The following is a 20464-nucleotide window of genomic DNA, read 5'->3' on the forward strand; positions in this document are numbered from 1 at the left end:
AGCACCTAAGGGCTGTGTTCCTTGTGTAAGGAAAGTCAGGTGTACCCACGCCAAAGGAGCATGGTGGGAATGTGGAGTGAATAGGGCTCAGCAGGTTGCAGGCAATTAAGGTGCAAATAGATCCTGGACACCTCCTGGGGTGGGGGGCAGGGCACTAGACAACCACACTAAAACAGTGAGTAGAACCCACCCTCATTCCTATGGTCCCGTGAAGAGGCTCTGGGATGTTGACAACATACTGTAAGCCTTCCAGGCCTCAAGACACACCCCTATGTAGACCATCCAAATTAGGGAGCAGCAAGTGAGCAAGCTACAAAGTCAGCTGGGTGGAGAAGCTTGTAGGGAAGTAGTGAGGTGAAAAAGGGTTTTTATGAATATCTTAAGAAAGTGGCATGTGTCTGTGTGAAAACAGGCCAGTTCTGAGGTGGTGAGGAGCTCAGATGAAGCTATTTGCATGATCATGTGGGATGTGCTACAGGAGGGTCAGGACACAGATGGCCCTGTCAGACAGATAAGTCATGGATGTCTTAGAATGGCAATGAAGAATAAAGGACGGGAGGTGTCAGGGTGCCAGTCAGTGAGACCCAAGAACCGTGACAGGTGAGAACAGAAAGGAAGATAAACCAGCTGAGACCATTCACTGTGAAAGGGGTGTTGAAAGGAATCAGGAAGAAAAGGAAAAAAACCATTGAGGACAGGGTCTCGATCTGCACACCCACTGTACAACTGGGTTGGAGGTGGTGAATGTAATGCAGGGCTAGTGAGATAGAGGCATTGACCCTCACAAATGACAACCAAGAATGCTAGTGCCTCTCTTGACAAAGGTGCCAAAGGTCTCTATTCATCAGTACCCTCTTGCCCTACTTACTGACCGGTGCTGTGCACACACAGATCCCACAGCACTCACCACAGGGATGTGCAGCTTGCTGAGTGGCTTGCCATCCAAGAGGTAGGACCCCGTGTAGGTGACATACTCAGCATAGCATTGGGGTGCCTGCGGAGTTATGCAGCAGAGGATCTTGCGTTTCTCTTCAATCTTCTTTCGTATTTGAAGGTACTCAAAGTATGGGTTGGACCTGTCACTGTGGTAGGGCTCAATGGCATCAAGCTTTATAGCATCCACAATGGCGGCCAGTGTTTGCTGGATGACCTCCCGAGTCTGCTGTGTGGATGTGTTCAGCTGCTGCTGCAGCTGCTGACTAGAACGTTGGAAGCGACGTTTGCGAGGGTGTTGGGCCTGGGCATCTTCCTCCTCGGAGGAACGGCCCTTGGCTCTAGAGGTTGGGGCAGGCATTGGATCCTTCTCTGTTGGGAGTATGCTCTGCTTGCTCTGGCTTGCTAGCATCTGGGCACGGTTTCTGGTCATGCGCTGAGGAACTTCTTCCACTTTGGGGGCCTTGGGAGCTTCCGTTGTAGGTTTGGGCTCTGGGTCTGTAGCCTCTGGCTGAATGTTGCCTGGGGGCCCTTCAGCTGCAGCCACAACACAGGTGGTCTCTGCACTGTTATGTGCCTGTGTCAAGCCATCTGTGGTGGGGCCATCAGGTGCACAGCAGGGAGCAGAAGCCTCTTCAGCCTCAGTCTCTTCATCAACACTTCCCAGGGGATGTTGTTCAGGACTGGGTGCCGGCACCAAGTTGGAGACTGAAGCTTCAGGGGCACTATCATCTGCCAGAACCTCTGTTTCCACTGCAGCTTCTAGAACTACATCCAGCTTTGGTTCCTCCGAGGACTCAGGCTCAGTGGAGAGCTGAGGTGATGTTTCCTCAGGAGGTGGGACTGGTTGTTCCTCAGCTGCTGAGGCAGAGACCTCCCCACTGCTGAGGACTCCTGTAGGGCCTGGAGAGCTCTCTACTGGAGGAACAGGACTGCCCTCCACAGCTTCTGCCTCAACATCTGAAGTATCTTTGGCCTGGAGAGGGAGCTCTGGCAGTGAGAAAGGCCCCAGGTCGAGGTCATCCTCAGGGCTGGTAAAGGCTTCATGCCATGGCACTGGTTCTACCTGGCTGAGGGCAGATATACTATGATTGCTGTCTAGGAAGCTGCTCTCTAAGGGTCCCAGAGCCTCTACCTGAGCCACAGTAGTTACACATGTAGGCTCGGGGGCTGTGTCCAGGGGTGCATCTGGGAGTGATTTACAGTTGTTGCTGAAGAAGGACTCCAGCCTGGCGGGAGCAGCGTAAGGAGCAGTCCCTTCTGCAGCAGAGATGGCCACTGGGACTGCTCCTGTCCCACCATCTTTGACTTCCTCTAAGCCTGACTCAGGGGCTGGCAGAGGGTAAGTGACTGGTGAGACGGGGTATGTGGGCTCTGCAGCACTGAAGGGCCCTGGGGTGGTGGAATGGAGGGACTCCCCAGCGCAGAAATGTTTTGGAGATTCTGCAAACCTCTGTGGAGACTTTAGCAGAAGTTCAGAGCCCACAGGCCAGCTGACAGGGTTTTCAGAGGCACTAGCAATAAGGGTAGAAGAAAGGGCCTGTTCTGCAGCAGTGTGTGTCCACTCAACAGGTTCCTCGGTAATCACCGTGTTGAAGGGACCCTCATCTAGGGGCTCCAGATAGCTGGGCTCTCGGGGAAGGATGGCAGCTGTGGCCTGCTGGTCCTCTGTGGCATCCAGAGGTAGGCCTAGATCTGAGGGCAGGGACCCTTCCATGGCTGGGGTCAACAGTTCACCTCTTGGGGAAGGGGAAGATTTTGCTGGTAGGCTGGAGAAGACACTGTCTGGGGGAGGTGTGGCACTGACCACAGCTGTTGGTGGACAGTGCAGAGTGTCCACCTTGGGTGAGGGGATACCATAGTCTGGGGAGTAGTACCCAGGGGACAGGCAGGCAAACTTCTCTGCAGGAACAGGTGGCAGAGGAGCCTTTTCTTCCATTAAGTGCTGTACTGGGGAATCAAAACTAGAGGCTGCAGGAACACTCTGTTGCCTGAACAGCTTGTCCCCAACACTGAATTCCTCTTCTGGTGTCCTTCTGATATCCACAGAGATTGAGCGATACAGGTTTGTGGAGACAGGCCTTGTAGGTGTCTGGCCTGGGTTTTCTGAAACCACACTGGAAGCCACAGAGAACCTGTCAAAAAAGGGTGGAGAGCAGGCGCTGGTGGATGTGGTGGAGACAGGCATTGAATGCTGGGAGTCAGTGCAGTCAAACACCAGGTCAGGGTAATCATCAGCACTGCAGGATGGGGTCCTGGGCGTGTGCATCACCTCCTCATAGCTGGGGCATGACACCACTGAGGTGGGTGTAGGCACCCCAGTGGGTCGGCCCTGTTCAGTCCGGGGTGAAGCAGGCAGAACCTCCTTCAAGGGCTGCCCAGTTAGCCAGTCTTTGGACTCTGTACCTGGTCCATTGTGTGGCTTGTTTTCACCAGTGGGCACCATGGGAGCTGATTCCTTGAGCTTTTTGTCTTTAAAAGGAGGATCTAGGCCCACAGCTTTCTTGGAAGGAAGGTCCAGGCTCTTTTTGCGCCCATCATCAGTGGGTTTCTTCTCTTTGAGCTTGGGGTCTCCAGACCTATGCCGCATCTTCTCCATCTGTTTCATGCGTTCCTTGTGCCGCTTGTGCCGCTCCTCAATCTCAAGATCTTTCTGGGATAGCATCCTTTCAAAACTTGTCATCATGAGATCGCCATCTCCCAGGAGCTTCTCGCGGGGCCTGATGTCTTTCTTGCTTGAGTCTCTAGATGGTAGGAGCTTGTCATTCCCATTGCTCATCTTTATGGGGTCGCCCTTTTCTCGCTCTGTATTCTCCTTGAATTTCTCCTTCAGCTTGGTCTCACTGAGCTTCAGGCTTTCGTCCCTAGACTTCTCCTTAAAGGAGTTGGGAGGGTTGTCCTTATCTTTGGCTGCAGGCTTTGGCTCATCCTTGTGATGTCTCAGGAACCCATCTACATGCTTGTCCCGGTGTTTCTCCTTCTCCTCCCTCCACTTTTCTCTGTGCTTCTCTCTTTTCTTCTTCTCTTTTAGGATGCTGATGGCACTTGACCCATACGGCTTTAGTTCCTTTTCTATTTTCTTTGCAGGTTCTCTTTCAGAATCAGTTCTGTCTTTCTTTTCTGAAGAAAACAATTCAATAGCTTTATCTAGCTCCTCTTCAATGTCAGCTTTTGTGTTGTAAGAAACCCCGTAAGTTTCTGTATCTAAGAAGTCTTTTTCATATTGGTTGGAGTCCTTCCTGATGCCACTGCTACTGTCCTTGTAGTCTTCACTCTTTTCTTTCTTCTCCGCCTTTTCCTTCTTGGCTCTCTCACGCTCATGGCTTTTCTTAGAGGATGATGAGGAATGCCTGTGCCTCTCCTTCTCCCTCAACTTCTCTGAGAGGCAGGTACTCTCCCTGGCCTTGTCCTCTGGTGGTGGCTCAGAAAAGGATACCTCTAGAAGTGTGCTTAGGCTGGGTTCCTGGCCATGGTCAGCAAAACTGTCAGAGGAGACTTCACTGATCTTGTCATTGGAGTCTTCACGGTAGTCATGCAGAGCCTCTTCCTCCAGCTTCTCTAGTAGGCTCTTCTCCACTTCAGGGCCTCGTGAAGATTTTCTTTCTCTGGAGTGCTCCTTCTCTGGCTTCTCTTTGTGCTTACTCTTGGCCTTGTCTTCAGCAAAGTGCTTCTTTTCAATCTTTTCAGGGAGCTTCTGTTTATTTTTCTTGTCTTGGGCAGAGTCGACAGAAACTCTGTCTTTCCTGTCCTTGTATTTTTCTGCACACTCTTTATCTTTCTTTTCTTTGTGTTTCTCAAAGATTTTTTCCTTCTTGTCCTTCCCCCCTTCCACAACTCCTCTGTCTTTCTTCTTTTCCTTGGGCTCTTTGTCTCTTGGCTTCTCTGTGTGCTGCCTGTCAGAAGAGGACTTCCTGTGCCTATCTGAGGGATGTTCTCTTCCATCTTCCTTCTCCTGGAGGCTGTCCACTCTCTGTGTGTCGCTGGCCTCTCCAACTTTGAAGCTGCTGGTCATGTAATCATCTTTCTCGTCTTCACTTTCATCTGTGAATATGTCTGCGATGTACCAGCTCTTCTCCTTCCCCTTTTTATCGTCCTTCTTTTCTGAGAAGTCTTCTGAGATGATGCTAGGGAATATCTTCTCCTTCTTCTCTCTCATTTGGTCAAGGGAAGCTTTCCTGTCTTTGCTGTGTATATCTTTATGCTTTTCCTTGCTATCTTTCTTCTCTTTAAAACATTTTTCAAACTCTTTGTCTTTCTGACACTTTTCAAGGACAGACTTCTCGCTGGACTTGTCTTTGTACTTTTCTGTTCTGCCCTTGTCCTTCCTCTCCTTTTCTAGGACATCCTTTTTCTCTTTTTCCCGAGCTGCATGGGGCCGTTCCCAGGACTCCAGGTTCTTGGTGAAGTCACAGTCTGACTTGTCCTTGAAGGTGCTCTCACAGCCACACTCCTTTAGGTCCTCCCTGTGCACTTCTTCAGATCGCATACGCCCATCCCTCCGTTCCCGGGAGCCCTCTAGCGTATCCCTCCTGTCCCGGGCCACTTCAGCAGATTCTCGCCTCTTCTTGTCTTTCTCAGAGAGATAGCTGGGGATGCTTTTATGCTTTTCTGTTTGGTCTCTCCTTTTCTCAGAATTCTTGTCTAGATAGTCCCTGTCTTTCTTTCGGAAGAAAGAGTCTCTGAAGTCTCGCTTTTCCCGGATTTTGTTGTCACGCTTCTTTTCCTTATTCTCTTCTTTGACTGTTTCCAGGATAAGTTTGGCCACTGAGTCAGTCTTGATGTCCCTATAGTCTGTCACTGGAGAGTCCCAGCTGTCCTCTCCTTTGAAATCAAAAGAGGAATCTGACAGGTCAGAAAACCACCTCTCTTGTTGGTCATCAGAAAGGCTGAATTTGGTGTCATCATGCTCCAGATACTGACTTTTGTTACAATATTCATCAAAATTAGCATCTTCTCTGTACACCTTTTCCTTTTTCAGTTTTTCTTTGTCCTCTTTGAAGGCCTTGTCCTTCTCCTTGGAAACCTTGTCCTCTTTCATGTCATTCTTCTTCTCTAACTTGGAAGGTCGGTCTTTGGACCTTTTCTTCCTTTCCTCTTTGTACAGTCTCAGTTTTTCCTCCTTGGGAGACTTTTCCTTTGTAGACTTCTCCCTTTCTGCCTTACTGGAACGGTCTTTTTCTTCCCGGAATGATCTGTTGATATCTTTGTTCATATCCTTGATTCTCTTTAGTGCCTTTTCATCCTTAAAGAGCCACTCTTTATCCTCTGACTTCATCTTAGCAAGTTTATCTTCTTTCTTAAAATGGTCTCTGTCGTGCTTCAATACTTTCAACTTATTTTCAGAGGAAATGTCGTTATCTAAGAGAATGGCCTTATCTGGCTTTTGTTTGGAGTCCTCATACTCGTATGTAAAGCTTTTCAATTTAAGTTCTTGGCTGACTGAACATTGTCCTTTCTCCTTGTTTTTATGTTTGTGTTTTGTTTTGTGTTTTTTGACTATTTTCCCTTCCTTGTCCATCTTGGGGACAGCTCCATCTGGACAAGGGTGGAAGGTGCTTCTCTTCTCAGGTGGCATGCTCTGCAGGCCACCCCTTTTACGGTGTTCCTGCTTCCTCCTTGTGGGCTTCAGAGATTCCACACTGGAGCCCTCGGAGGAGCAGTCAGACTCACTGGTCAGTCCCGTCCTTGAGGAGTCTGATAAAGAGCTGACCTCAGACCAGGCTGGGGAAGAAATGGCTTTCCAATTGTCAGTGCGCCAGTGCTTAGTGTGCTGGTCCGTGTGGCCAGAACTATGTTTCTGGGCCGCAGCACTACCATGAGACGAGGTGGAGGAGGCAGACAGTGAGCTAAATAAGGAAGGGTCCTTCAGCACCAGAGGGGACCCCTTGAGGCAGCCTGCGCTTCCCACAGAGTCCCCATCATCCTCATCACTCTCTGAGGACTCACTTTCTGACCCAGAGGAACAAAATTTGTCATTCCTCTTTCCAAACCGAACTTCCTTTCCTTTTGTTTCTTTCTTTCGCTTCTTTTTCAATTTGCTTTTTTCTTTTTGCTGCCTAGAATTAGAAGATTCTCGTGCCTTACTACTAGGTAGCATTGTATGTGCTGACAATCTCAGTTTCTCTCCAGCCCCCATGGCAACACTCACATCCTCTTCATCTGATGTGTCTGACAAGATGCGATGGGCTGCCTTCTTTGGTGCAAGCGTGTTGTTTTTTGAGTAACTCTTAACTTCCATTTTGGGTATTGAAATGAAGCTGTTTGACTTAGTTTCTTTCCTATAGTCTTTCTTCAGCAAGTGCTTGTCATCCACGGGAGGAACCCTGTCCTGCTCATCATCCTCATCAAACTCATACTCGTCCTTGACAGGGGTAACAGTTTTCTGGGGCTCTGGATTCTTAGCCTTAAGTTTGAGGCCTTTCTCAAACTCAGAGTCTGTGTTATTGCCATCGACGGAGCTAGAAGGTGCAAATGATGGGGCGTCCTCCTCTTCAGAGCTCTCTGTTGGGAACAAAAAGGGAGATATCAGGCAGGTCCGAATCATTTTCCTAGCATCAGCTCAGACTACTTTGCAGCTGTGGAGGAAACAGGCCTCCCAGAAGGGGAGACTGGCTGGTTCTGCTTCTGAAGAAGCACTTTACTTTCATCACATCTGAGGCCAACCACAGGCAGAAGGAACCCACGGGTATTTGCAAGACACAAGGCTGGCATTGAGCAAAGTGCAGACATCTTGACAGTGAGGCACCCTGGAAAACTCCTGTATCTGGAAGTTCCTGAAGGTACAAGTTACCTTGTAGACTCTGTGTAATAATCTGCAGGAGAATATCATATGTAGACACTGCAGGGTGCTCCCCCAACGGGGAGTACAGAGCCTCGCCCACCCACTCACATGGTCTGTCTGCCTGGCTTACCAGTGGAGCTCTCCTCACTGGAAGTGTATGTGCCTTTGCCTAACAGGAGATTCACCATCGTTGGGGAATTGGCTACTTTCAACGGTGTCTCGCCTTTCCTGTTGCTTTGTTGAGGGTTTCCGCCATACCGTAACAACAACTTCACCACCTACAAAACATTAATAATGGTATTAGCAGACTATTTGAAAAGTAGTTACTCTGCCATGCCTGTAGAAAGCTATAGCCCCTTCTAAACCCTGCTGGGTTGCTGTATGCAGAGCCATGTGGTAGGGTCTCTAGGTGCCCAGCAGAGCTGTCCTCTTTTATGAGGGTCCCCTCCAAAAGTGGTTCACTTCCTCCATGTTTTCTTCATCTCTCCTCCTCGATGTGCTACCTCTTCCCCCAAATCTTCTTATACAACTCCCGTCCCACCAAGAGAGAGCTGGTCAGCAGTGCAGGTCCGAAGGGTAGGTACATGGGGGAAGTTATCTTTGGAGGACAGGGGTGTGGAAAATAGAGGAAACAAAGACCACATTTCTGTAAGCTGATTTCTTTATTTTCATTTACATTAGAAAGTAAGATAACTCCTCCTTGCTTGATTTTACATGCATAAAGATGGTTACATGGGTGACAGAAACATTCAAGGTGACATTTCAACAGCTCTATTCAACCATTTATAATCAGCAACCTGTGTTTATATGGCTGAGAGAGAAACTCACTCAACTCCAGTGCAAACATCCAGTTTCAGTCTACCCTCAACTGTAGTTCAGGCTTTAATACACACTCTTGTCACTCAGTGTTCAGTTCAGGTAATGTTTTGCATTGGATCATGAGCATGGAGAGTTTTCTACTGCTGCTGTTACAAACCACCAAAATTTGCCTTACAGTCTGAATGAATCGGTTTCACTTGCTTGGCTTACATCAAGGTACAGATAAAGCTGTCTCCTTCCTTGTGTTGATTGTTGTCAGAATTTGGATCCTGTGGTGCTGGGACCAAGGATCTACTACTTCTCTGCTATTAGAGATCAGTACCCTCCCATGAATTTCCGCTAAGACCAGCAATGTTTCTACTAGTCCTGTTATTTTTATGTCTCTTTCATCTCCTTGTTCCAGCCAGGAAGAGGAGCTTTCGGACCACCCCATCCACTAAGAGGTCACTATTGTATTCACCTCACGGTGTTCCCATAATTATAAAAATGTAAAACTCACAGAAGTATGGAGATTTAGATAATGGCCCTTGCCCCCCAGTTTTATCACTTGCTAGCTCATAATCAGCTTTACTCAAACTGCCTACCTGTCAGGGCATTGTTTTTTTACAAGTCTCAGGCATAAACTTTTCCAGTACATTTTTATAAAAGGGCTTAAAACCTGCAAGCAAATCAACTGTCATACCATTATCTCACCTAAGTATTCAATATATATATATATATAAATTAGTGTCAGTTTTTCTGGGCTGTCTCATTAATCTTTTCATTCAGAAGCCCTAACCCACAATGATTCATCACTGTGTATCACTGGGTTCTTGGGGAATCTGGTTCTATAGGGTTTTGATACCTCTCAAAATAGCCAGGCTGGGACTGCTTTATAGCACTGCTAACTTGGGCAGATCTTTTCCTCTTCATCCGTCTTATTGTCCTGTCCCCTCAAAGGGAGTCTAGTAATGACGTCACTACTGCAACCTAAGACTAAGATATGTCTACCACATCTTAGGTGTTTCCTGCAGCAAACCTACAGGAAGCCCTGACCATAAGAGATGAAGTCCTGACCTACCACAGCAATCTAATTTTGACTATAATCCCATGTGCTGACTTTGCATCTCAAATATTACCCTACCCAAGACTTTGGATTGACCTTCTGGATGGGATCAGTACCAGTGGTAACAGGGATGCAGCAGCAACTCATAAAGCTATCCAGCCAGATCAACAGAGCCAACACTGTACATTTAATATAGTCCTTAGTCATTAGAATTGAGAGGTTATCCAGGAACTGATGATGTAGGGCAGAATGAACAGCTAGGCCTTAGGGCTGAAAAGGGGATTAGGAGCAACAGGGGACAACAATGACAATATAAGACTCACTTCCCAGTATCAGAAAATGTGAAAACTAGCTAAGACAGAGAAACATGAAGCTGTAGAATGGTCCAGAAGTTAAGGACAGAGCAGCCACTGCAGGGCCGCAGGGAGATGCCAACCTTGTAGTGCCCGTTGTTGGCGGCATCGTGCAAAGGCGTGTCGTCATCCAGCCCTTTAGTGTTCACCTCTGCACCAGCGGCTAACAGCTGCTTGGCGATGTCATAATAGCCCCGGTTACAGGCCTCATGCAGTGCAGTCCAGCCTGAAAACAGAAACTTAGGGTATTTGTTATGTAAACCCTGAAAACTTGGTTCCTGCATAAATTGTAGTGAATGACAACAGGTGGGGGGTAGAAGGAAGCAGGGGATGCTGCTATATCCTAAGGAGTGGCTTCCTTGGAAAGCAGGTTACACCTGCTTGTGGTGCATTGCACAGTGAATATCTAACCTGTTAACTGCAGATTTGTATGTACAGCACTGGCTGCCATACCACCCTCTGCTGGGTGGTATAAGGACATTACAGGCAGCTCCCACTTTTCTCAAGGGAAACTAATTTAAAATAGTTACTTTAAATGCATAAATTGTTGCTTTAAAATAACTCTAAATTAGGCAGAATCAGACAATTATAAACTAGGCAATGGAGAAATCTAAGGGAATTTTGCCTGAAACTCCCGCCCATTGCTTTTTCCTTCTGAGACAATCTTTTTAAAAAATTCTTTGAGAATATCTCTCTCTCTCTCTCTCTCTCTCTCTCTCTCTCTCTCTCTCTCTCTCTCTCTCTCTCTCTCTCACACACACACACACACACACATACACTCTGTATTCTGATCATATCCCCGAGGCCTAATACTTTCAGCTATCGTTGCACCATGAACACATAGTTCTCCTGCAGTGTTGCATCATGGTGTGGGGTATCCCATCGCAAAAAGGCAGACAGTGTTCTAATCACAAAAATCACAGTTAACAATTAAAGTTTTGGCCTATAGCACATCTAGGGAGGTATCCCCACTTATGTCCATTCCAACCTCTTTAGGAAACAGCATGAGTGCTCAATCTACAGCAGAGTGGCTTCTGCTAGAACAAAGCAGGTACCTTTTAAATACCAGAGCAAGACCCTCTAGGAATCTGCCGTGTGGCAGACCCATAGAAGGAAAATATGTATAGCCCCCCTTTGCTTGCTTAAAAATAACAAAAACCAGTCAAGGACCCGAAATACTTTTCCAGAGACTCAGCAGCACTATGTCACACTATGTGGACATAAGGCTCACCCTCCAGGCAGGACTTACCTGCAAAGTCCTTGACATTGACATCTGCGCCTTCACTGATGAGCTCCTTGATGCGCCGGGCATCGCCCCTGATGGCTGCTCGATGCAGACGTGTCTCTCCTCGTTCGTTTCTCTTATTTACCTTATCTTTGGTTTTTGAGGCAGAGTTGGGGGTCCCCTTCTGACACACTGTAGACTGGGAGGGGTGCTTTGGTGTTGTGTCTACTGCAGGCCAAGGAAGAAACAAGTAGGACATTATAAAAGGCAGCTTTATTTCACGGGAACCTCAAGAACCCAACCATTTTCATGAGGGAAGGAGAACCCACATAGGATCCGTTGCCAAGTACAGCCACTCCCTCCGTGTCTAAAAAACTACTCTGGTGCCTAGGGCTCACTCACCTGGGCTATTTGCAGACTCCTCAGCAGTCATCTGCATGAGCAGAGCCACCTGCTGACGCTCAGAGAGAGGGTATCCAGCTCGGATCCCAGACAGCCCCATGCCGAATAGTAGCCCGGACTTTCGGGCAACAGGCTCCTTCTTGATCCGCTTCCGCTCAGGACCCTGCTTCTCTGTGTGGCAGGTGAAGGAGAAAGGGAGGGGAGACTTCATGCCCAATCCTCAGAGCTGGATTTTAAATTAATGTTACAGAGCCCCTTCATTCCACCCGATAGCTTTAGAACAACAAGGAAGGTCTATGAGGGGAAATGACAGTGCTGGGAACACCGACCTTGCCCCACTCTGTGAGCAGTAGCTGTGAGAGACACAGTATAAATGCCCTGTTGTCAGCCCATTGGATCTAAGTCTTGGTCTCCACCAGCCATTTGCTCCCTACAGGCGCCACACACAAAGGCAGTAGGATGGTTCAACATGACTGACCTGGCCCACATGGGACAAGTCTCTATTATTAACACGTGTCTGCAATTAAACTCCTTCCCAGCCCTCCTCCAAACAAACAGTGCAGATATACAATGGCAGACACAGTTTAATATATGTAAATAAATCAAGGCCAACTTGTCAGTACTGTACCTTTCTTCTTGCTTCTAGGAACCTCCATTTCATGCCATGGTGCTTCGAGGACCGTACCAGCCTTGCAGTACCACAACATGGACTGAGCTGGAGGCATCTAAAGGCATCAACACAGAGCACTAACAAGAACGATGTAACAGCTCAGCTGTTCCATCTTAACCGCCTCCTAACAAGCAGGTCCTGGGTGCCTCTGACCGGTGACAAAATGCCCTACCAACCTCTACTGGAAAGACTATGCTGCTGCTCTTAAAAAGAGGTGGGATGTGGAGAAAAGACACTCAGGAGTCCATGGTTTGGAAACACAAAGGCTCTCACTTTGCCTCTTGCCTAGCAGCACCTCCACTGCGGTGGAGATTATAGGGGTAAGCCCCTGAGCAGGGCCAAGACGGGTTTAGGGTTCTCCAGGTCACAGGGTACAAACTACACATCCTAGATTTGCCAAAGGGAAAATGCTGATGAGGCTTTCACTGGCAGTAGTTTTTTTCCCTTCCTATCCCTCTACAGGAATAAACCAGCTTCTGCAATCAGCGGCTGACTCTACTGTAGGTGGAGACAGCTCTAAGAAAGCAGCCTCCGTAGATGACATGACTACCTGTCACTGAAGCTGGCTTGCTTGGCTTCATCGGCACTTTTCCATGGTTGAGGTTTAGCCTCAAAAATCATCCTACCAATTTTCTATCAAACTGTTTGGCTTGCTTACTTAGAAGATTCTTTTTTTTTTTTGTATATTTATTTATTTATTTATTTATTATGTATACAATATTCTGTCTGTGTGTATGTCTGCAGGCCAGAAGAGGGCACCAGACCTCATTCCAGATGGTTGTGAGCCACCATGTGGTTGCCGGGAATTGAACTCAGGACCTTTGGAAGAGCAGGCAATGCTCTTAACCACTGAGCCATCTCTCCAGCCCCACTTAGAAGATTCTTAATTTGACAAACCTATAGGCAGTGACATTCACCTGCTTAACAACTCATACCAAAACGCCCCTAAATACCCCAGGACACCATCAGCTAGTTTTAAACAAGCCATGATGTACAAATATGAGAAAGGGGGAAAAATTAAGAATATGACGAGAACAAAATGTCAGAAAACCATGCCACTCTCAAAGGCTATACATAGCATCACATACTCCTAGCTGTGGTGAGCTCTGCTTCTGTGCAGTATGTGGTTGATAAATTGCAGGTTAGTATGTCTTCAGATCATAAAGCACACTGTTGTTTGCTTAAACAAGCAAAGTTTGGCACTATACCGAGTCTCAAATGAGCCTCCCAACCCGCATTTTGTTTTGTTTAAAATGGTCTCACATTTGAGGCCTAGCTGGCCTCAAACTCCTAATCCTCCTGCCTCCACCCACAAGGGCTGGAATTATAGGCATGCACAGACATACCTATACATTTTGTTTTGTTTGAGAGAGGGTCTTACTATGTAGCCCTGACTGACCTTGACCAGGCTGGCTTTAAATTCAAGAGATTTATCCTACCTCTAGTAAAGGTCTTTGCTACCAAGGCTGGTCACATACCTGTTATTTTAAAGATAACAAAGGAACCTAGTAAAGAGGCTAGCATTCTGCGGCTGGGAGCACGCCCTGGGATTTTTCCTCATGGGGAAACTAAGAACACAAGACCTGTCTGTCCTCCAAAACAGTTGCTGCCAACCAGGGGACATACAGGCTGGGAGGGGTATCAGGTCTAGGCTTTTTTTTTTGGGGGGGGGGGGGCGCGCGTTTGAGACAGGGCTTCTCTGTGTAACAGCCCTGGCTGTCCTGGAACTAGCTCTTGTAGACAAGGCTGGCCTCAAACTCACAGAGATCCGCCTTTCTGTGCTGTGATTACAGTGCCACCACTGCCTGGCTGGTCTGGGCTTCTACGACAGCAGCTGTCCATCCCTGTAGCTCAGTGATCACTGACTCTCAGCCAAGAGGAGCTCTTAAAAGATGCTCAGAGACATTCAGCACTACTAAAATACTGCTCTGCTGACCTTCCCCTCAAGAACTTGGTTCCCGAGCACAGCAACTTCTCATAGTCAAACATCTTAGAACTTAATCACTTTCTTGTCCAAATGTGAGTGGGAACAGGGATGGCTCTGAAATGCACTTTCCTCAAAGTCTGAACCCTTTCACTGTAAAAGCAGCTTTCTCTAAGCACATGCAACAACTGGCACCCACAACTGTCCAATTTTACTCCCCAGCTTCAAAGGCCAGCAAACTTGAGTGTCTACCAGATTGAGACACTATATCCAGACTTCTGGAGTAAAAGATGGACACCAAAGAAGCCCCTGAAAGGACGTCATATGCCATGATTCACAATATACCCAGGTTTAGTGTGTCCAAAAATGGCTGAGCTACCTGACATGGACACAGGCTGTGTTGCAGATGCCCCTGCAGCAGGATAAGGTACCTGCATCCATCACCACCATGAATAGCCTGGCAGTCTGGCTGACCTAAAGTGTGTGCTCAGGTTACCCAGCTCCACACCCACTGTCAACAGCTGTATCCTGTCTGTTGGAGGGAAACAGGGCAGGAAGCAGGAACTATTAAGTTTCCACAGACAACCAGAATTCCTCTGACATTTTATACTGATTTCTGTTTCTATTATTCAAATGGAAACAAAGTAGACTTCATATAAATTCCAAATGGTATTTACTAAATTGCTAAGTAGAACACTGGTAAGTCACAGTTGAATGAGTGGCAGGTAGAATCACAAGTAGAAGGGCAGCAGGGGAAGGCTGTCCAACTGATCCAAGAGTCCCCTTTAAAACTGCTTTTAAGGCCTTGTTTTGGGAAGAGCCCAAGGGTCTAAGAAAATAGAAGACCCAAAGACCCTGCCAACACCTAGGGAGAGACCTCAACTGTGGTAGTTCTCTTATGCAGGTATGAGCTTGGATGATCCTACTTCTCATCCTATAATCAACAAAGATTGTGACAGTGCTGTACTTTTCTACAGTCTTGGTACCCACATGTCTCATGCCAGACCTTGGAGGAAAGGCAGTTGTGTTTTATCACTCGGATAGAAAACACAAGACAACAACTTCCTAACTTGCGGTTGGGTCACCCACTGACTTTCTTTTTCCTATCACCTGGACCTGCTGGTGTGGCTTTCAGGGAGACTGGACAAATGCACCAGCAGCCTATTATGACTGACTCCTTTCTGCCAGTACATCTATTAGATGCACAGGTTTTTGGCAGCAAGGACAGACTTGAGTGAAGGGGCAACAATCCAGTTTCCAGCTGTGAGGGTAGCAGAAGCCTATGATTCTACCAGTGCTATTCAACAGTGTCTTCTCTGCTCACTGACCCTGATACATCCTCAGGAACCGATAACAAATGTTCCTATCTATACTCTTTTCTTGCTTATAGTTCATTACACATTCCGAATGCATCTCCATGCTCCTTTACAGCAGCTCTCCTGTGCCTGCCTCCTCTCCCCTGCAGCTCTAACCAGATTTTCTACTTCCATCTATGTCTCAGGAAATTTGTTCAGCTACAATTAACTCACTGATTATTTTGTGGGTGTCTGTGTAGTGTACTTTGTTCAGAGGTCAGCCCTGGATAACGACACAGTACATCTTCATATTCTACCTGTTTGCAATAGGGTCTCTTAATGGCCTGAGGTTTGTTGTCAAGTAGGCTAGGTTGATTAGCCAGTGAGTTCTGGACATTTACCTGCTTACACTTTTCTGGCTCTGAAGTTAGAAACATGTGCCACCAAACTTAGCTTTTGCACATCCTCAATCTTGTACAGTAAGAGTTTTACTCCCACTGATTCTTTTTTTTTTAATGTCGTATCTAATAAACTATATAGTCTGGCCACTGAATTTTTTAAAAATATTTATTTATTATGTATACAATATTCTATTTGTGTGTGTGCTCTTAACCACTGAGCCATCTCTCCAGCCTCCAGTAGTGTCTGAGGACTGGCTTCAGCGTAGAGGGGCCTGTAACTACTGAGTGAGGTATTGTACTTAAGTTCATTTCACAGTGTGAGGATTGCTTTTGGCGTTTCTAATTCTAGGCTTTTGCAATGAGACCACTACACCTCATTATGGAAATTGTAACTCTTATTTGCAACTTCAGAATCCAGATGCCAGTATAGTCTTGAGACTCTGTAGAGGAACAACTTTTATAGTGATATTTTGAAATAGCAGTAAATTCCTTATACGTGCTAAATGAAACTCTCTCCATGGAACAGTTTCACACCATTCCTAGATATGGGTAAAGTACAGTGCACCAACGCTCTTAACAACTCTTGTTTTTACATATCAAAAAAAAAAAAAACCCAACAACAAAACCACCACGACCAACAACAACAACCCTACAAAAAACACACGCCTCCCCAACCAAATATTTGACCTGGTCTTGGAATTTAAAGTACAGTGTTTCTGGTCACCAAGTCCCAATAATGGACAAGATACACACTAAGCCATCAGTTGCAAAACAGAACTCCATCTACCCTAAGCCCTGGGCTACATAGTGTTTAGAGGGTTTACAGAGCGCTGGTCTCAGCAGCCCAACCTGCAGCACAATCATTACATTAAGTAATGGTGGTAATTGCTAACGACACTTTCATTTTTGTGAGGGTCATAATACCTGTGCTGTGATAAGTGACCCCTCACATCTATGTGCATTCCTATCCGGAGTAGGCTCTTCTATTCTTGTTCCTCCTTCTTAGAAATGGATTAGCCATCTGTAGGGGGGTAGTGAGGTCAGATACAAGTCAGACCATGTCTTGGCCTTTGTGACCTCTGCAGATTGTTTCTTCAAGTTCTAAACCAAGGGTAACATTTAAACTCTCACTGCACACTGTTTTCCCAGAATCACATAAGACATATGCCTGCAGGATGCATGCTTGCTGTCGCATACTTCAGCAGCAGAATGTGAGGAGTAACAAAGATCCACATAACGAACAATCAGGACAATTTTAAAACCTGCCACTTATTCTCACTACACAGCACATGCTGAAGATTAGAAAATAATAAAGCAACACATTCAGACATCTATCAATCCTGCCTGGCTAGACCCCAAACATTGGCAATACCCCTCCCAATACTGAAGGGGGGTTGTATTCCACAAGTCAGAACCTGACAAATGGGAAGGATGAGGCAGAGCAGCAAAGGCAAGTCTCAAAGTCCCACAGTGTATAACCAGGACTAAACTGCCTAGCTCCTGTACTTGCCTGCCACTTCTCCTTTTACCTTGGCTTATTTTGCTGTCTCCTTGCTATAAATGCCAAACAAAAGCCCCAAGCCTTGGTATCAAGGATATAGCCATGGTTTGCTCTCCAGAGCAACTGGAAATTTTGGAAAATAAAGAATTTAAACCAGAAAGAAACTTCTTTGCTAGTCCATGATCTCCTTTGTTGAAGGAAAAAAAAAAAAAGGCTAGGTCTGGACATGAAAAATGGCTGAGAAATACACCAGACCACCCACTTCTCAATTATGTAAAATATTTTATTTGGATCCGTTTCTTCACAAGTAGTCACACGTGGTTCCTAGGCTAATCTCAGATTCCTCACTGGGCAATCCTAGCATGCTGAGCTGAGGCTGCTGGTCTATAGATCATAGCTGGGGTATGCCAGAAATCACCATGTTCTCACAGTATTTTCCCTGCCATGACTTTGGCTAGTGAGTCAGTGGCCTGGTAGACAGGATGTAGACTCTACTCTCTCATTTGCCATGGTCCAGCATCTGCCAATTTGCAGACCTAGTAAACAAGTTTTGGTGGAGAAGCCTCCTTAGCCCAAACTCACTATCTTTATACCAAGCATTCTGAGTTTCACAAATTTCTACACAGTTAATGGCAAGAGACTAGAAAAACTGAGGGAAGAAGACCTGAGGAATGAACACCTAACCGAATGCCTAAGAACTTAGGAGTCAATGTGCTGCACAAACCTTGAGAAGAGAGTCTTGTTCAAAGGCATAAGCAATACTTTTTATTCCCTCCCTTGTTCCAAAGAAGCACTGAATACTAGGAAGAGGCAATTGTTGGCTCCAATATTTGACTATGACATATGCAACGGAGCAGGTGGTTTCTGTGTGAATCCTAGGTTAGGTAAGTGGCTATTTACAGATTTTTTTTTTAAATTAGTGAGAAATTTTCCAACATAAATGGGGGCCAGACATCATAATTCCATAATAAAAGCTTCTTCCCCCAACACTCCAAAATACTATGTAGCATTAAATGGTCTACAACCTCACAGAATCTACCTGCCTTCTAAGTGCCAGGATGAAAGTGCCTGCCACCACACCAGGCCACCATGAATATTTTGGGGCAGGAACTCTATAAACTGAGACCAGACCAAGACAGCAGGAGGAAAAGCTCGTCAACAGGTCAAGGTGGTGTCTGTAGTCAGTCCGATGATCTGGTCTGGAAGAGGTCACAAGGGAGTGGGGATAGTCTTATATTCTAAGATGGGGCACTGACCCTGGGCTGCCTGGTTTTCCTATACAGACAACTAGATCTGCTTCCAGTCTTGCCAACGTGTCACAAGGGTCAGTTGTTCCACTGCTAGCTGTCAGAAATGTATTTTCCCAGTCTCTTCCCCTGCACTACCAACCCTAAAAGAGGCAATGCTTCTGGATATGCTCTTGTCCACAACTTCCGGGCATTGTGAAGACAATTATGTTGCACCACCATACAGAAGTACAACCTTGGGAGGGCAAGTTTTTCACCAGGCTGACTCACAACAGACAAAACTGTATTGTTCTTGGCAGGCTGCCCTCAGTCCTGACTAAGCACTGGAAGGCCGCACCTCCAGTGGGCTGGGTCACATCCAACAGGGTCTGGGAAACTGGAAAACAATTTGTATGGTTTGGTGGTCTGAGGCTAGCCAGCATTTTGACACTTGAGGGCGCAGCAGAGAACTATTTGCTACTGGGAATCCTGATTGGGGTGGGGGTGGGGGCATTCCTTGTGTTTCCGGGCTAGGCCACTTATGTCATCAACGATGAGTACTAAATTGTATGTTATCAGCAGAGGGCGCTGGAGAGACACTGTAGGGTCAGGAATGGTTAAACTACTGGCCTGGGGTTTGCACTTACTCATAATAACATCACTTCAGAGGTAGAATGTGCTTAGTATGACTAAGCCAAACACTTCGAGGGAAGTCTGAAAACCCTAAGAAGACAACCAGAGATATCCTATCTCATTCACTATTTTATCAAAACTCTTGCAGATGCCAGCACTTTTCCAGTTTCTACAACTCTTAGCCAAAATAAAACTCCTTTACATGGGGGAAAAATACCCACCACACAATCCTCACCTGTCCTGTTGTGTGGGGTGTGTGGGGATGTTATTCCTGAATAACATGGTGGGTGCTCCTGCAGATAGGTGACAGCCTTCTACCCCATCATACCCCATCTCTATGCTTCTTTGGGGGAGAAGGAGAATATCTTAGGTATCTAACTCACCAAAAAGTGCAGAAGAGAAAGGCAGTTTAAGAAGAAAAGCGTGTGTGTAAGAAAGTGAGTAAGCAGAATGCACCGGAGGAAGACAAAGATTCGCTAGCCTTCTAAAGCTATCTGTAATTTCAGTGCTTAAGAGATGAAGGCAGAAGGATCAGAGTTTGACAGCAGCCTGGGAAATATTATGAAAACCCATCGCAAAATATAAAGATATCTAAGGTTGGGAATGCAGATCAGGGTAGAGATTTACATATATAAGCTTTGGATTCTATTTCCAGTGCTACAAAAATGAAGAAATAAACTAGTAAACAAAGGAGTTTTTTGCACACGAACATCGGTATCATCTAACTGGAATGACTAGTGTAACACTAATGAAGCAGACTCACAAATGTTATTAGCCCTCAAAATAATAGTAAACTTAGAGAAGGGCATACTCATATTTTATATGTATGCCTACAGCTCAGTTTTGATTGAAAATACTTCCAAATATATTTCCAAAATTCTAAGTCTCCCTAGCTGAGCTCCTGCTGGTATGAACATGCACAGACTGATAGTACCCCCCCTCAGCACAGGTTGAAGGATGACCACAGAGTACAGTGGGGACAGAGACTCACAAAGGCACATCACTGATAAACACAGGTTCAAGAGGCCCCCCCATGGCCCCTGAGGAAGAATTCTCTCCAGCATGACTATGAATCACCTTTCACAAGCCACAGGGCTCTCCTAGGCAGCACAAAGATTTGCCTCATTAACACTTTATAGCAAGACTTTCAGAGAATGTGCGACCACTTTAGAGGCTGTATTTCAATACCCTACAACCACTGTCCAAAACACGAACAGTTGACAGGGAATACCATGCTTTGCAACAACCAAATCAAG

At 46.4% G+C, this 20464-nt stretch overlaps 1 protein-coding gene across 7 annotated transcripts in view; it reads right to left on the reverse strand.

The window, feature by feature from the left end:
* Ankrd11 (ankyrin repeat domain containing 11) overlaps positions 1–20464 on the reverse strand; it is a 151007-nt gene that overhangs the window by 5279 nt on the left and 125264 nt on the right. For 5 of the 7 annotated variants that reach the window (XM_050165300.1, XM_050165304.1, XM_050165301.1 and 2 more), the window contains 5 exons: positions 11559–11729; positions 11181–11384; positions 10015–10157; positions 7845–7992; positions 908–7434 (listed from right to left, as the gene is read on the reverse strand). In XM_050165300.1, the coding sequence (XP_050021257.1) occupies positions 908–7434; positions 7845–7992; positions 10015–10157; positions 11181–11384; positions 11559–11729 (7193 nt within the window). Of the gene's footprint in view, positions 1–907; positions 7435–7844; positions 7993–10014; positions 10158–11180; positions 11385–11558; positions 11730–12186; positions 12284–20464 lie in introns of all 7 variants that reach the window. The other 2 variants (XM_050165306.1, XM_050165305.1) reach the window with 2 other exon arrangements.

Source organism: Alexandromys fortis, unplaced genomic scaffold (assembly GCF_014885135.2).
Source record: "Alexandromys fortis isolate MF-2015 unplaced genomic scaffold, M_Fortis_MF-2015_v1.1 scaffold_165, whole genome shotgun sequence".
NCBI classification, from domain to species: Eukaryota; Metazoa; Chordata; class Mammalia; order Rodentia; family Cricetidae; genus Alexandromys; species Alexandromys fortis.